The sequence below is a fragment of the Triplophysa rosa genome, linkage group LG7 (assembly GCF_024868665.1).
Source record: "Triplophysa rosa linkage group LG7, Trosa_1v2, whole genome shotgun sequence".
NCBI lineage: Eukaryota > Metazoa > Chordata > Actinopteri > Cypriniformes > Nemacheilidae > Triplophysa > Triplophysa rosa.
This window is the reverse complement of record NC_079896.1, coordinates 3665725-3681619: the sequence shown is the minus strand read 5'-3', so window position 1 is coordinate 3681619 and position 15895 is coordinate 3665725. Positions and strand designations below refer to the sequence as shown.

General features: G+C 38.2%; 2 protein-coding genes and 1 long non-coding RNA gene across 3 annotated transcripts; 1 reads left to right on the top strand and 2 right to left on the bottom strand.

Moving 5' to 3' along the window:
• Nucleotides 1-83: 83 nt before the first annotated feature.
• On the bottom strand, nt 84-1190 carry LOC130556245 (uncharacterized). The gene is made up of 3 exons (XR_008963202.1): nt 1095-1190; nt 801-839; nt 84-511 (listed from the first exon to the last, which is right to left on the bottom strand). It is a non-coding gene; the product is annotated as an uncharacterized LOC130556245 (long non-coding RNA).
• Nucleotides 1191-7156: 5966 nt separating this feature from the next.
• On the top strand, nt 7157-11068 carry nelfcd (negative elongation factor complex member C/D). Its single transcript, XM_057338876.1, has 15 exons — nt 7157-7307; nt 7501-7607; nt 7737-7846; nt 8005-8114; nt 8231-8338; nt 8419-8571; nt 8792-8922; nt 9011-9176; nt 9307-9441; nt 9623-9762; nt 9916-10030; nt 10141-10236; nt 10441-10581; nt 10720-10849; nt 10955-11068. The coding sequence occupies exons 1-15, from the start codon at nt 7251-7253 to the stop codon at nt 10987-10989; spliced, it is 1734 nt and encodes a 577-aa protein (XP_057194859.1). The 5' UTR covers nt 7157-7250; the 3' UTR covers nt 10990-11068.
• Nucleotides 10954-14582, bottom strand: ctsz (cathepsin Z). Its single transcript, XM_057338877.1, has 6 exons — nt 14422-14582; nt 13477-13640; nt 12659-12838; nt 12330-12480; nt 12087-12252; nt 10954-12001 (listed from the first exon to the last, which is right to left on the bottom strand). The coding sequence occupies exons 1-6, from the start codon at nt 14547-14549 to the stop codon at nt 11876-11878; spliced, it is 915 nt and encodes a 304-aa protein (XP_057194860.1). The 5' UTR covers nt 14550-14582; the 3' UTR covers nt 10954-11875.
• Between the last annotated feature and the right edge of the window lie 1313 nt (nt 14583-15895).

Genomic DNA, 15895 nt, shown 5'->3' with positions numbered 1-15895 from the left:
TGTATAAATGTCTTAGTTCTGATGAACACCGAGAAAGATATTTGGAAGAATGCTTATAACCAGACATACAGTATGTTGCCCCCCATTGACTCCCATAGTAGGAAAAAATACACTGGTAGTCAAAAGTGCCCCAGAACTGTTTGCTGTCCTACATTCTTCAAAATGTCTTAAAAACAAGTAAAAATAAATTGTTCCTACTATGGGGGTCAATGGGGGGCAAGATCTGTTTGGTTATAAGCATTCTTCCAAATATCTTTCTCTGTGTTCATCAGAACAAAGAAACGTATACACATTTGGACAGAATTTGATGACAGAATTTTCATTTTTTGGGTAAAGTAGCCTATCCCTTGTATTCATTGTCATTGTAAAATACATCAAGCTAGTTTTGTTGTTCTTGTGAAGAAATACCCACTTCCATTCTTTTAATTCCTCCAACTCCTCGACCTCCATAATATGATGCATCTACTGTTGGCCATTTCTTCTTTGGCATTCCATCTTCATCATCTGACTCCTGACGATTATACATGGCAATACTTATTGTTTGACATGTTTGAATGTCTGCTGGCCAAGCTTGTTAAGAAGCCACCAGCATCAAAAGCACAGCATATTCAAGGGACTTCAACCTTTCTAAAAACACTGAGGTATTATGACACAGAGTACCATCTTCTGTGCTAGTTATAAAATAAATCACTAACATCATCTATGGTGCAGTCAACACATTAGACATTGGGATGAGGGAACCTTTACATAAAAAACTGTTTCGAAAAAATCCTCTTCTAGTGGGTGAAACTGTTACTCACCGGCTCTGGTGGTGGAGGAGGAGGAGGTTCTTTGATCACCTGCGGAAAGAAATATTTAGTCAGGCAGGCATATAGACATTGCCAAACACAAGTAATATTACATGCCATATTAAAAATCGCAAGCCACATTTCATTAAAATCTGTTCAGCTGTCCGATCACTCCACTTAAGTCTTTACCACAAATCTATAGGCCCTGGTTTATTGTCACAATACTGGAAGATCTGCGATAGGATACATTACGTTTTTTTCAGATGATAGCAGGTAATTCAAATGCTAAATGAGGCAAAGACTTACTACAGTGCAGCAAAGCGGCCAGAACCACCACATGAACAACACAGCCAACAACAGAAACAAAACCAGTAGGGTGATCAGGAGGATAGTGCCATCAAACTGAGAGAGAGAAACAGAAAAGAGAGGCAGAGATTATCAACAGAACACTGTATGTTTCGAGGTAGGACAACCTTTAAATTCAGTCCACTGACACACTAGACTGAAATCTGAAATGAATAAAATATAACTTTTTAAGATATTTGGGTCAGACTTCCATTTGTGCACCCCCAAAAATGACTTTCTTACTTAGTATGTTTGTCTTGTTTTCCAGTACAAATGTCTAAAAATTCTTGATGAACAAAATGACCTCAGAAAATAAGTCTTGTTTTAAGACAAAAAATAAGACATTTCTGCGAATATTTGCTTAGAACAAGCAAAACAATCTGCCAATGGGGTGAGAAAAATAATCTTGAATTAAGGTTTACCTTTTTCTTGGTCACTAAATTCAAGATTATTTTTCTTACCCCATTGGCAGATTTTTTTGTAAAATTCACTGAAATGTCTTATTTTTGTTCTAAAAACAAGTTTTATTTTCTTGGGTCGTTTTGCTCATCAAGAAAACGCATCTTGATTCAAGAATTTTTAGACATTTGTACTGGAAAACAAGACAAACATACTAAGTAAGAAAGTCATTTTTTGCAATGTGTTTTTTGATTATTTTGATGCCTTAGTAATTATAATGAGTGAGTGGGTGTGGCCAGACTTTTGACAGGTAGCTGATGAAGGACTTNATATATATATATATATATAAATGATATACCTGTAATAACACAAACTTTTTTCTGTTGGTTAGTTTCCCCCGTTGTGTGTTGGTGTGCACAGTTTGCAAAATATGCACCGTTTTAAACCTCCTGTTTTCCAAGACACCGTTTCCCTGTTGCTCTCTGCTCCTGTTTTCCGTGTCTGATACTTCTCTGTTTCTCTCTCGCCTCCTTCCTGCTGCAAAAATCTCGTACACTGTCACATGGGGATTTCATTAGACTGAGGGCAAGACAGTTATTACGCGAGACACGTGTGGATGTCTAACGGATGGTCTAGACGCTCTCTTCCCCCCTCCCCAACCTCTCCTGCCCTTTAGCCTGGCTTTTGATTTTTCTGCTGGATCATTATTCTTGTACAGACTGTAAAATGTATTATTTTGTACAACTTTATTGAAGAAAAAACGTAACTTGTAGAAGCTCCTTGTGCCTTGATCACGACTGTACGTGTAAAATGAGCTAAGATGTAAGTAAGATATGTTTCATTGCGCTGTTTGGCTCTGCCCTGCCTCCGTCAATTCCCTCGAACTCTGACCTCTCCCGATTGCCTGATCGCTCATCAGACTCTGGGTAGAAGTTGCCTGTTTGTGCTGATCCAGATCCAACTTCAAGAGAAAAACCGTGACACTGGTGTCGGATCAGCCACTAAGCGCAACCTTTACCGGCACTGCTCATCTGCGGAGTTTGAAGGGGGGGCTGCTGTCTGTCACGTTTTTGTTTCGTCCCCTTTCATTTTTTATTTTCAGTCATTTAACCTGCCTCTGGTTTATGTTTTAGAATACAAGGCAAAATGTCTGACGCTGTGTAGTAAACGAGAAAGCAAGAAACATTATATACAGTATATATAAATATATATTTATATGTGTAAATATATTATTTATATATATTTGTTTGCTTTTACAGGTTTTCTTTGCCTTTTGGGTCAGGAACAATTAGTCAGCATTTTTAGAGGCAGGGCCTGGGGCGTTTTTGTTGTTGTTGTTTGTTTTAGCTTTAACTCTGTCGAAGGAGAAAATAATCCAAATGCAAAAACATTGCTTGTCTCTTCGTACAAACCAAATTCCTTTGCTAAAAAGCGTGAAAAGGACGTGGAAATCTGTCAATGTATTAAGTGTACAAATTGTTTTGATAGCTGCACAGTCAGATTTGGGTTAATATCCCCCCTCCCATGGTATTCATGTTTATTTCTTTATTAAAAAAATGGAAGAAAAAAAACAAGACAAAAAAAGCTGCTCTACAAACTGACATGCTAACAAAAGAGGCCACCCATCACCGGACATTGACCAATTGTAACCCTTCTCTGTACCACGACTTCCTGTCCTGCTACCAATCACATGAAAGCAGGGGCCAGCCTTTGGTGCTTCAATGGTCCACTTTGTTACACAAACAAAGTATTTCTTTTCTTTTCATTTATTTGTCATTTTATACTTTTGTTTCCAAAACGCCATAATTTGAATCAAAAACTCTTTAACGTTTGACCAGTTTTGAACCTGTTGTGTTTCGTGCAAAATGTGGTACAGGTATATATAGAAATATAAATATGATATTTTTTTGGTTGGGGTCGTGGGATGGGGCGGGGGAGAGATGTTCAGCTATGACATTTTAGTATGTTTACTTTTCCTCTTTGTTAACTTTTTGTTTATTTTCTAGTTCAAGACTCGCTGCGGCAATAAGTGAGTGAGATTTGAGTACCAAACGCCCCTTTGCCTGATTCTGTCTCTATACGAAGTGTTTTCAGTGTATATGTTGCTTTTTTCCATGTCTCTCACACTTACTGTACATTTTGTACAAAGATTCAAATTACAGCAGTAAACGAAGAGTGTAACACTGTCTGACTGACACGCATACATGCGCACACACTCTTTTCACAAGGCGACCTCTTGTGTTTGGCCCAAATCAAACTATAAAGGAAAATGTAGTTGCTCTTATGCTGATGGTGATTCTTAAGTCTCGTACCATTTACAACATGTTTCTAAAAACAGATTAACTTTTATCCTTTGCGTAGTTTAAACAGCTTTGTACTATTTGTACTATTAATCTTAATAACTGCAGACAGAGATGTGGCTGATCATGACATAAGAACATGTTTGATGTTTGCTTACAACGTGGATGAACGCACGTGAGCCTATTTAACAACACTACACGCGTGATGCAATAAGTAATCAGTTAGCTTATACCATATTTTGCTGTTTTTAATACTTTTGAAGTAAACATTATTTTAAGCTCCAGATGCCCTTAAAAGGGTGCACTTTAAAAAGGTTTATAGCGTGCTAAAGGACAATTTTATACAGAAAATATTTTTTAAAAGGTGGCACTTGGTTTGCTATAGCCTTGTGATTCCAGAGGTCACTAATATTACTGGGATAACTTGTGTGATTCACAATGCCCATTATTAGATGATGTTTGGAAAAGACTAAGATAAAAAATATCCTTGATACAACTTGAGCAAATCACATCTATATAGTGTGAAAAGAGGGAATAATCAACAGATAGTTGTATTCTTTTTAATTAGTTTAAAAGCAATTTAGCAATAATTAGGAAATAGTTGTGTGGTGGATTGCCCTCAGCAATTATAATGAAACCAAGTCATATTTTTGTTTCACACTCTGATAAAGAGTCTTAAACATGCAACCATTTAAACCACAATATCAGGTTTACAAGTGACTAATGGTCTGTGTTATGTTCTGCTTATCTCGTGTTAAGATGCAAAATGAGTTATCTGTCATTAATACCTTAACGTTAGTTCCGCAGTGCACTGGGCAATTTGTAATTTAGTTATTTTGAAGAAATTAGTGGTCTCATTTGTGGATATATGCGACACATCACCATCACCCCAGTGATTATTCATTTTTATAATTATTATACACGTATCAACATATCGATTCATACCACCAGGGGCATCCTTTGTTTCATAATGACTTAAAATGATACATCATTTTTTTTAGATGTTCAAGGCAGATCTAACTTAAGAGACATGTTTTTACGTTACGTTAATAATTTCGCAGAAGGCGAAGGCGTTTGTTTTGAAGCGAATGCATTTTTTTCTGTGAGAAAGCTTTCGTCTGCTGTTTAACTCTCAGCCGCACGTGTAGCTGTAGCGACACCTGCTGGGCTGGATGTATCCATCAATGTACTCTCATGCAGCGCCATCTGCTGGACAAATATACATATGCTACGAGAGTGAAAAGCCTGCTGCAGACATACAGATGAAGAAACTGTTATCAACTGTTAATAACAGTCCAAATAGTAAGTATCAATATCCGTTGTTTTTATATAAATAATGTCCTAGAGAAATTGATTTTCTAATATTCGAAGTCTATATTATTCTAAATATTCCTGTAAACAGGGTTTTTCACAAAAGACAGATTTTCTATGACCCTACACTTTACTAAAATGTATTTTAAATCAAACAATGCGTTAACATTAGTTCATGCACATCGAAATGAACAATTGCGTTTGGATTAGTTTACATTAACAAAGACTAAAATGTTAAAAAGGTAGGCTATGTGCCAGTAGTCGATGAGAGGTATTTCCTAAAAGGTTGTCACACAGTTAAAAGTCATTTTATGGGTTTTGGTGCAATTTACCAATAATTGTTTCGCTGCTGTCCTTCTGAAACCTTGCATCTCCATATTTTGTGATTTTTATTTGATGGCATGAGATTTATCAATTATTAGTGCCCCTTTATGTTTGTTACTGGTTTTTGCGAATAACTAACCAAAACGAAGTATTAAAAAGTGCTTTGACACCCCAGTATTTAATCATTTTAAAATACAGTGTTTTTCCATTCCCTGACAAAACAACAATATTCAAACCTGTGCAATTGTGCTGTGCAACAGCAATAGCGTAGTTTATATGCACAATGTTTTTATGAACTAAATAGGCACCAAGTGGCGTTGTAAACTTAACACTGCTCAAAATGGCTCTTTGGAGAGTCTCTTCCACTGGGCACCAGTGCATTACTGCCTTCCTGTGACAAACAACGTGTTTTCCTCCAGGAGGCTCTTGACGGTCCAATAAAGCTGAACCTTTCTTTGCTTTTCTTATGTTTGAAAATCCATATCCTACATCACCACTGTGGACATTTTGTATTTCTACAAGGGAGATCTCTGTTGCCAGCCTAAAATAGCATCCCTTATCTACACGTTCATTTTAAGATGCTTGGAGAGATGCTTGACTTGACTTTTAAACCATGCCAGTACCATAAATAATCTGTGAAACTGATTCACGAATCATGTTAAATCTCCACACTAGATATCCTGGGCACAGTAGAACGTACCTGCGCCTCGTTTCTCATCTCCATCTCTTTCTTCTTCTTCTTCTCTCTTTTTTCTCTCTCTTCTACTTTCTCTCAGTATCTTGTCCTGTAAGGTAAGCTTTAATGGATAAAGTCTTGATGAAGTCATTTTCATCTCTGAAGAAAGGAAACAAAAGTTCAGTTCATATTTACATACAACTTTTAGCATAACCTCAAAGAAATAAAGGGCTAAATTTGAATGACCTTTGGAATAAAGTCTCTTTAATTGAATTATCTTTGGTTCTAGATGTTGTAAAAGAAATAGTTTCTATTTACATTCATATATCCTTCATATAGTGCAAGGATATAGAACTTCATTTGGATATAGAATTCAATTTCACAAAATGGCATTTGGGTTTTTATTTATTTGCATATTACATATTACAAGACTCTTGATTTTTATAAATCATTTACTTTGCCAAGTGAATTTAATTGTTTTCACAGTGACAGTTACGAACTACAGTACATGAACACCGAATATGAAATATTTCCACTGAAAATGGCGAGTTATGACAAAAATTGAGTGGTTGGGTATTACAGTCGGTCGTTTTCCACCAAAATGTATCAACAATAAATATTAAAATTTAAGATACCTCAATTTCTTCTCACCTAGCGCTCTTTCAGCGATCAAACAGATTGACGCCTCCCGCCACTGAGAACAGTAAAGCCCGCCTTCTTTCATTTGATTGGTCAGCTTGAACACTTTGACATTGACGAGCGGGAGTTCGGCCACATGAAAGAGTCTGTCACTCCATCGTGCAATAATATAGCGACATTTATATGTAAACACCTATGAAAAATGATATGTACGACTATGTCCCTAATCACAACAGATCTGTTTATTTCGGTTTACTTCCACAGTTGTGTCTATAAAGTGTCTTCATCCCAGTGTGCTGTTGACGCCAGTCCAGCAGGTGGCGCGCTATCTAATGACGTAATACATCGCACCCGACCTAATGACGTAATACACATGCGACGTAACGTCAGTTTTTTCACGTACGTATTTTGTAAACACTTGTTTGTCCGAATCAAGTAATTTCATAATACTTTCTCGCATTTCTTGCAATGGACGAAGAATATTACAGCAATTCTGCCGAATGGGATGGACACGATAGAAACATGGTAGTTTCTTAAAAACACATCACAGATAAAAATATGTTTAAATCAGGTGTTGCATAGGCTGAACATACTCTAAATTATACCTTTTTTTTAATTCAGCAACTGTTAGCTATACATAAAATGTTGCATGACTATGGAATTACCTTTTCAAAACAATACTTGTATTAGATTAATAGAATGTCTTCTGTTGCTGCAGGAGGATGGAGATGCTGAAGCTGATGAAAAAATGCAGGCGGAATGTCTACAGAAATTCTCAAGTAGAGACTATATCATGGAGCCCACCGTGTTTAACACCTTGAAAACGTTAGTATGATGTCAATTCTGACAATGTGGGTGATTTAGAAAAATGAAGACGTAATATGATTAACATGAGTGTTAAACTGTAAAGTGTCTCATCAGTGATCCCCGGTGTATTGATCTCTGTCTCAACAGATATTTCCAGGCTGGCGGTTCACCTGAGCATGTCATCCAGCTTCTGTCGGAAAACTACTCTGCTGTGGCACAGACAGTGAATCTGCTTGCAGAATGGCTCATTCAAATGGGTAAGACAAAGTATGGCAAATTTTAGGTGCTTTATTATGCATCAGTATGAAGAACAAAAAATGTTTATGATGCACAAAACTACATTTTGGAAATATATTTGCACACTTCTTAGATCACTGAATATATTTGCTAACACATACATTTGTGTCTGATGCAGGTGTGGAGCCCGCACAGGTACAGGAGCGCGTGGAGAACCATTTAAAGAGTCTGTTAATCAAACACTTTGACCCTCAGAAAGCAGATTCAATCTTCACCGTTGAAGGAGAGGTGAGTAGCAGTATTTTGATCTTCTATCACTCTAACCGCAACTAAGATTACAAAATAGTAATACATTTATCTGAAGGCAGTATAATAAACAGTGTTCAAATATGATTATCTGCTAGACACCAGCATGGCTGGAACAGATGATAGCACACACAACATGGAGAGATCTGTTCTACAAACTGGCTGAAGCACATCCAGACTGCCTGATGCTTAACTTCACAGTCAAGGTAAAGTAGCACGCTAGTTGAGGACTGAAACGGTTCACAAAACTGAAGTAACTGGCAGTACATATGTTTGTTGTATGTAGTTGATTTCAGATGCAGGATATCAAGGGGAGATCACAAGCGTGTCTACGGCCTGTCAGCAGTTGGAGGTTTTCTCCAGAGTCCTTCGTACGTCTCTCGCGACACTGCTGGATGGTGGAGAGCAGAACCTGGAGAAGAATCTGCCTGAATTTGCTGTAAGTGTCACAAATCATGATAGAATTCGGTTTTTCTTTCTTTGCTAAAACATCTGTTTTTCACTTTTGTGAAGGATGCAATGAATTTATAATTCTAGTTCTGTAGCACTAGTTGCAGGAAATAACGAAAGTCTAGATATTTCTTGATTCTGTTTGGTTCCACTAAAGTTAACAAGAAATTGCACAATTCACCTTCGAGCATTATCGTGTTTTCGAGCAGAAGATGGTGTGTCATGGTGAGCACACATACTTATTCGCCCAGGCCATGATGTCTATCCTCGCTCAGGAAGAGCATGGCGGCTCTGCCATGCGCCGCATCGGACAGGAAGTGCAGAGATTCGCCCACGAGAGGTATGGTAACAGATACAGTTATTTTGTATTTGTGTATATTGTTTGCCGTGTATAATGTAGAACCATTATTTTGCATCCCTTTGTTTAGGGGACATGATGCCAGTCAGATCACATTAGCGCTGGGCACAGCTGCCGCTTACCCACGTGCCTGCCAGGCTCTTGGTGCCATGCTGTCTAAGGGGGCACTGAACCCAGCAGATATCACAGTTTTGTTTAAGATGTTCAGTAGCATGGATCCACCCCCTGTAGAGCTGGTCAGTGCTTCAGTTTAAACTTGTTTTAACACCTCGAACCCATTTAAAGGACTAGCCCGTCCACCAGGCTATCAACTGCTTATCATACAAAGTATACAAACCCATTAAGACTTGTCTCTTCTGTTTTTAGATCAGAGTGCCTGCCTTCTTGGATTTGTTTATGCTGTCACTATTTAAACCTGGTGCTAAAATCAACCAGGACCATAAACACAAATACATCCATATTTTAGCTTATGCAGCTAGCGTTGTGGAAACATGGAAAAAGGTATGTATCAAATTGTTTTAAGGATTATATTTTTTCTGAATATTAAAGACGATAATACAGCTTTCCACTTAAAGAAGTAACCAGGTATTGTATCTCTTAAGTTGAGTGTATCGTTACAACCATAGAAATGTATGTTAACATTTAGACAGGATGAATTACATACAGCATCTCTTATTTCTAGAATAAACGTGTTAATATAAATAAGGACGAGCTGAAGTCAACCTCCAAGGCCATAGAGACGGTTCATAATCTCTGCTGCAATGAAAACAAAGGAGCTACTGAGCTAGTGGCAGAACTCAGCACATTATACCAATGTATAAGGTATGGACAAGCAATTACTGTAAAGGAAATACATGTCATATATCACCTGTCAATATATCTTTTATGTGTAATACAATTTAAACCATATTTGTTTTTGTTCATGTTTTTTTGCATTTGTGGTGCATTTGATATAGCCGTGTCTTTATTTGTCAGGTTTCCAGTTGTAGCAATGGGAGTGTTAAAGTGGGTGGACTGGACAGTGTCCGAGCCGCGGTACTTTCAGCTGCAAACGGATCACACTCCTGTACATTTAGCCCTGCTGGATGAGGTTATCATACTGTTATATTTGACTTCAAACACACAAAGACTGTCGTGAAGTTGGTTCATAGCCTCAGTATCCAAATGTCAGGAATAAACATGTCTGCTTTTGTTTCTCAGATCAGCACGTGCCACCAGCTTCTTCATCCTCAGGTGTTACAGCTGCTGATTAAACTGTTTGAGACGGAACACTCACAGCTTGATGTCATGGAACAGGTGTGTAACATCAACAATAGTCTGCAAAAATTCTTTATATGTTCATGTTATTTGGCTAGAAATAGATTTTTTTGAGAATGAAATCTCTTTACAATTCTTTGAATTAATCAAAGCTTAAAATATGAAATCACCAAATGTTGTGTTTTTTATTCCCACCCCGGTGCTCAGACTCATGGCTTGACTTATTTCTCTGTTTTGTTTTAGCTGGAGCTGAAAAAGACTTTACTGGACCGCATGGTTCACCTGCTGAGTCGCGGTTATGTTCTTCCAGTGGTCAGCTACATCCGCAAATGTCTCGAGAAACTCAACACGGATATTTCACTCATCAGATACTTTGTTACGGAGGTGAGATTCACATCTTTGACGTGCTAGTACAGTTTCTTTTTATTTGACATACAATCAATTGCTTTATTGTCTGATGCTTATTTGTTTATCTACAGTGTGAGGTTGATTCTCTAAGAGTCCATTTTTGTTTTTGGACAGGTTCTGGATGTAATCACACCTCCGTACACTTCCGACTTTGTCCAGCTGTTCTTGCCCATTCTAGAGAACGACAGCATAGCAGGAACAATCCGCACTGAGGGAGAACACGACCCTGTGGCTGAGTTTATTGGTAAGCTGTCAGCATCATTTTAGGTCTCCAGTAAAAGAAAAACTGCATGATATTTGAATTCAATGCATTATATATGGATTGTTTTTGCTTTTTTTTTTCTTGCAGCTCACTGCAAGTCCAACTTCATCATGATGAACTGAGACCGTGATCATCTGCATTGGTGGTCATTTTGAAAACTGGGATTTGCAACCAAAATGCGATTGGCCAGCAATGAGTGCTGCATATTTCTGTACATAGTTTTTGTGCTTGTTTTCAATGTTGAGCTACATGAAATTTTCTTTTTTTGTATATTGGTTTCTTTTTATTAAACATGATTGAACTAAGCCTGTAGTGTTATCATTTTAGAACCACAGAAGCTTATGATTTGCGTTTGCTTCACATGGCACAATAGTTTGAATTATGAGGTGGTCTATCATTCGTATCTTGATAGGCTATGGACTTTGAGGGCAGACGCCATATTTCTTAAGGGTGTTAAAGTAAAAATGCATATTGCTGCTGACCAAGTTACCGTTAGATAAGTGTGTAGTGGTAAACATAAACAATTAAAATGAAAAGTCCGGGCAATTAAAATGGTAATGAAATAAGTGCGAAGAGTAAACCATAAGGCTTTTATTATAAGTGTTTTAATACTAAGGCAGACTGATCTGGCTTCAGATTGGCATACATTGTGTTCTGATACCTTGGCAAACCCCAAAATCTTTATGAAAGCATCAATCCATTAAAACTTTGTTCTAGTATATAAAGGGTGGTGGGTGCATTTCCCTTTTCGTTCATTGAGTGGTGTTGACAATCATTTTAAAAAATTGGCTCCAGTCACACAAAAGAAAAATTTAAAGTATAAACCTGTGCAACATCTGATAAAATATTCTTGAGATTTCCATTAAAACCTATCAATACCCAGTGCGGCGACAGATATTAGGCAGTCTCCAATCATTCTTGCCCTTGACATGTCATTTCTGAAATATGGCAAATGTAGATTTTCATTCGAAAATTGTGTGTGCTCCATGTGGAGCTTTTCCAAGTAACCTACAGGTAGTTCTTTGGTAAGGTTGGGTCTCCATACATGCAGTCCTCTTCGACGGCGAGGTTGTACTGGCTCCCACTGCCTCCCTTGTATGCGCTGGTGACGATTCTGAGCCATCCTTTCTCTCCCTGCGCACAAAAAAAACAGAGATTGTCTTCAACGTACCAATCTGGGGATGCAGGGCAACAGCACCACTTTTTAGGTCTTGCTCACCCAGGGTTCTCCCCAAGAATTACGAACGACCCAGTACTCCACTCCATTCTCATCGACACCCCAACCTGCCACCGATATGATGTGGTTTATAGAAGGGTCTTGCACGTACTCTGAATACACACCACCAGTGTACGCATCCAGCTTGTGCGTTGCCATGATCCCACAACTGCAAAAATATAACAAAACATCTAGATTTGCACACAAATCAAATTAAATTGTGGTTGCGGGGGTAAGTGTGTATACCTGACGGGTCCTCCAGAATAGATCTCAGCCTTCATCTTATCCAGCCCACTGACTGGGCCATAGTCTCCAACTTTCCAGAGTGTGAAATTTTTCACGATATGACACACGTCAAATGTTGTGCAGGTTCCACATTGATTGAACGGGTCACAGTCTAAAGATAGAACCACAAACAAATCTCACAAACCCTTTACACACAATGCATTTTTGTGTTCCACTGCACTGCTTTTTAATTGTTTTCTTGGGTAAACATGCTTTGTGAAATTGCAGAGAGCTTTTCGTAAACGAATACAAGTTGCATTGTGCGCAGCCAAGCGCTCACGTTTGCTCACCCTGATCTTTGGCCTGATAGTTATTGCAGGTCTCATCCGGGACGCCTTTAGTGTGAGCATATTCCCACACACCGGTATGATCTCCGCCATGGCAGGAACCCGCGTCTCCGCAGTCAATGACGTTCTGGACAGAGAGATAGGCTGATGGCCACGCTGCCTTTCGCTTGATGTTAATACGATCTAAAATAAAGAAGAGAATCGAATCAAATCTACCAAAGAGATGAACATTTCAAACCCGTTTTTTCTTTTGAAGAATCAAAAAGGTAAAAACTGCAGGCTGTCAATGTGTTTTTATTCGTGTAATAACAATAACAGATGTTGATATTTGCTATTTACGAAAGAAGTATATCAAAATCATTCTTAAGTCATATGTCTTTGGGGGATTTCCATTTTTGGGGGAACTGTTTTCAGTTCAGCTAAAGTAAACACACATTTCAAACAGGCTTACAAATTAAACAGAACCTTTAGCATTTATTACCACACGAACACACTCTACTTATAGATATGTGGCTGACAATATTTAAAGTCGATTAGAAGGAAGTCTTCTGCAGAATTTTTTTTTTACGGAAACCAGTCGATCAGGAAAATACAGTCATACTGTAACGTGTGATTCAGAAAGTCACATGACAGTCAGGTGACAGACGACACAAAACCAATAAAGTGGAAAAAAATACTGTGATAGACAGAACATTGCATTTTAATGATTAAACCATCTTATGATCTCCTGCACTATCATCCCTGAAATTCTAACTTGAATGGGACTGAATTTATTACAGTTCACGACTAAAATTGTATATTTTATAAGGCCCTTTTCTCACCTGCAAGGGCACTTGTGCTACCATGTGCCCAGCAAGACCCGCAGTATTGTGGTATATGTTGGTTGCGTGTTGCGCTGACGTAGTTGACGCCTTTGATGTTCCTCCAGTCCCAAGCTTTAGGAAGATCTTGTAAATTCATATTTTCATAAGGACGTGGTCCGGTTCTGAAGAACATGAAGCATAAAAATAGTTTGATTGTTCACAAAACTGTTGCTTTGATCAAGTTGTGTGATCTATGAACACCATGACAGTAAATTGACGGGCTCTACATCCTCGTGACCCCAAAACATTGAGAAGGCATTCACAGCAAGCAGATAGCGGCCCTTTACAAAATCCACCAAAAGCACATGCACAGGCCATCTGTTCATCAGTTAATAATAAAAAAAGAGGAACTGCATCTCGACAGCATGACATGTATATTTTTACATAACCAGGTGTCAGCAAACTGTCTCATGATGTTGTGGCTACCTTTTCACCACTTTGGTGTGTTTTTCTCTTAATAATTTCACGCGCCGAATTGCCATGACGTGAGACGCCTGCGGTACACTGGGCGACAATGGAGCCAAAACATTAAAATAAGTCTTTACAAATGATTATTCACTTCAGTGACGTCAAGAGGATACGGAAGAAGAACGAATTTGTGATGGAACACTGAAATAAACCCAACACAATCCCATTGCTGACCAAACAAGAGCTCTGTCAAAACAGTGCGTACTGCACAGTAACGCCACATACTGTATATAATACGAGCACATTGTGAACAAGCATGTACACGTTTTCTTTATTTATTCTAGGTCTTTCGTTTTTTTTTTAAGAACGATAAACAAAACTGCTGTCTAGGCAGGCAGCGCACTAGATACATCCCTAGTGTCGGATTACATGTGTTACTCAAGTACTCTCAATTAAGTAATAACGTTACATTAAAAAAACGTTTGACAGACATACTTAATTCCTTGCAGATTTCTCCTCGGCTGTTTTCTGTAGCAGGGCTCATTCTCGTTAAAATACCGCCCGGCGAAAACTCCCGTCAACGTAAACAGATATACGAGCAGCAGACGAGCCATGTTGAACATCGGTCGGTCATATGATCATCACACGCGACTACACGGCGCTTTAATACGCATGTTCGACTTCACACGGCGCTGCGCCGACCGATCGAGCGTTGACATCAAAGTAGCGCGAGAGAGACCGGATAGCTGCGCTTTCCGAGTATTCTCGCGATACTCTAAGGTCATATGTAGATTGGTCTGCGCAGCGCCGTGTGATGTCAAGGCGGAGGCGTGGAGACAAAATCGAAACTAGCTCTCTCATCACATAAAAATGAGAAATTACAGTTCAGATATTGTAATGCATTTAATGGCTTTAATGTATTGTTTTTAATTATTCCCACACGAAAAAACGCTGTAGTATACCACAGTATTTACTGAACTGTAGTAAAATCCCTAGATTGAGTTGTAGAAACTATAGTAGGCCTACATATTAAGGTGGTAAATACCATTAAATCTTACTGGAATAAGCTCAAAATACGCTACATGCTTTTTTACCTGAGCAATGATGCTGAAATTTATCAGCAAATTAAACAGAAATGTTTTCATGAAATGAAATTTTATGGGTAAAAAAGCATACTCCAGCTTCAAATAATATTTACATATCATCGATATGGTGATAATGGATGATAATGGGGCAAAGTCCAGTCTTAACTTCCATGAGGTAAAGGGAACTAATACTGTGCCGTCAGTCTGGTCAGCTCAAGCTTTTGTTGGTTTTCTGTATCAAATACAAGTCTGTCAGATTTTTTATTTTTGTAAACAGACATGGATCAAAGCCCAGCCAAAAGACTAAAGACGTTCCATGGCCATCTTTGTAATGTGAGCCCATTAAAGGACTCAAAGAAGCCATATTTTGAAGCAAGCCTTCGGCGTGAAGGTGAATGTTCCAGCGTTGTGGTCTTTAGACCAGAGGAGCACATGCATTTCAAAAATGCTGAGAAGACTCGGTAAGTCTACAAAGTTTCTACAAAGTCGTCCTTTTTTGTTTCTAAAACTGTCAGACCATCCTTGAGGTGTTTTTTAAACTTAACAAAATTTTAACACGGTTAATTGTTTATTAAAAATCAAAACCTCACATATCTTATCTAGCCTACTTGTCTCTGTATATTTAGATGTATTGAAAATGGAAATATTTTGTACAGGAGTCAAGTGATGCTATAACGTGATATCACCTTTTAAGACCAATGGACCCTCAAATGTGTTTTACACACATAACTCCAGTATGTCCTGTGTTGGAGACCTAGGACATGCATTTAAAAACACCCTGCCAGCTGGAGCATATGACATAAAATTATCTGAACTGCTAAAACTGGATCTAAAACCTAAGAGGGTAAGTAAATCTGAAATATTACTAGTTTAAGGTATTTTCT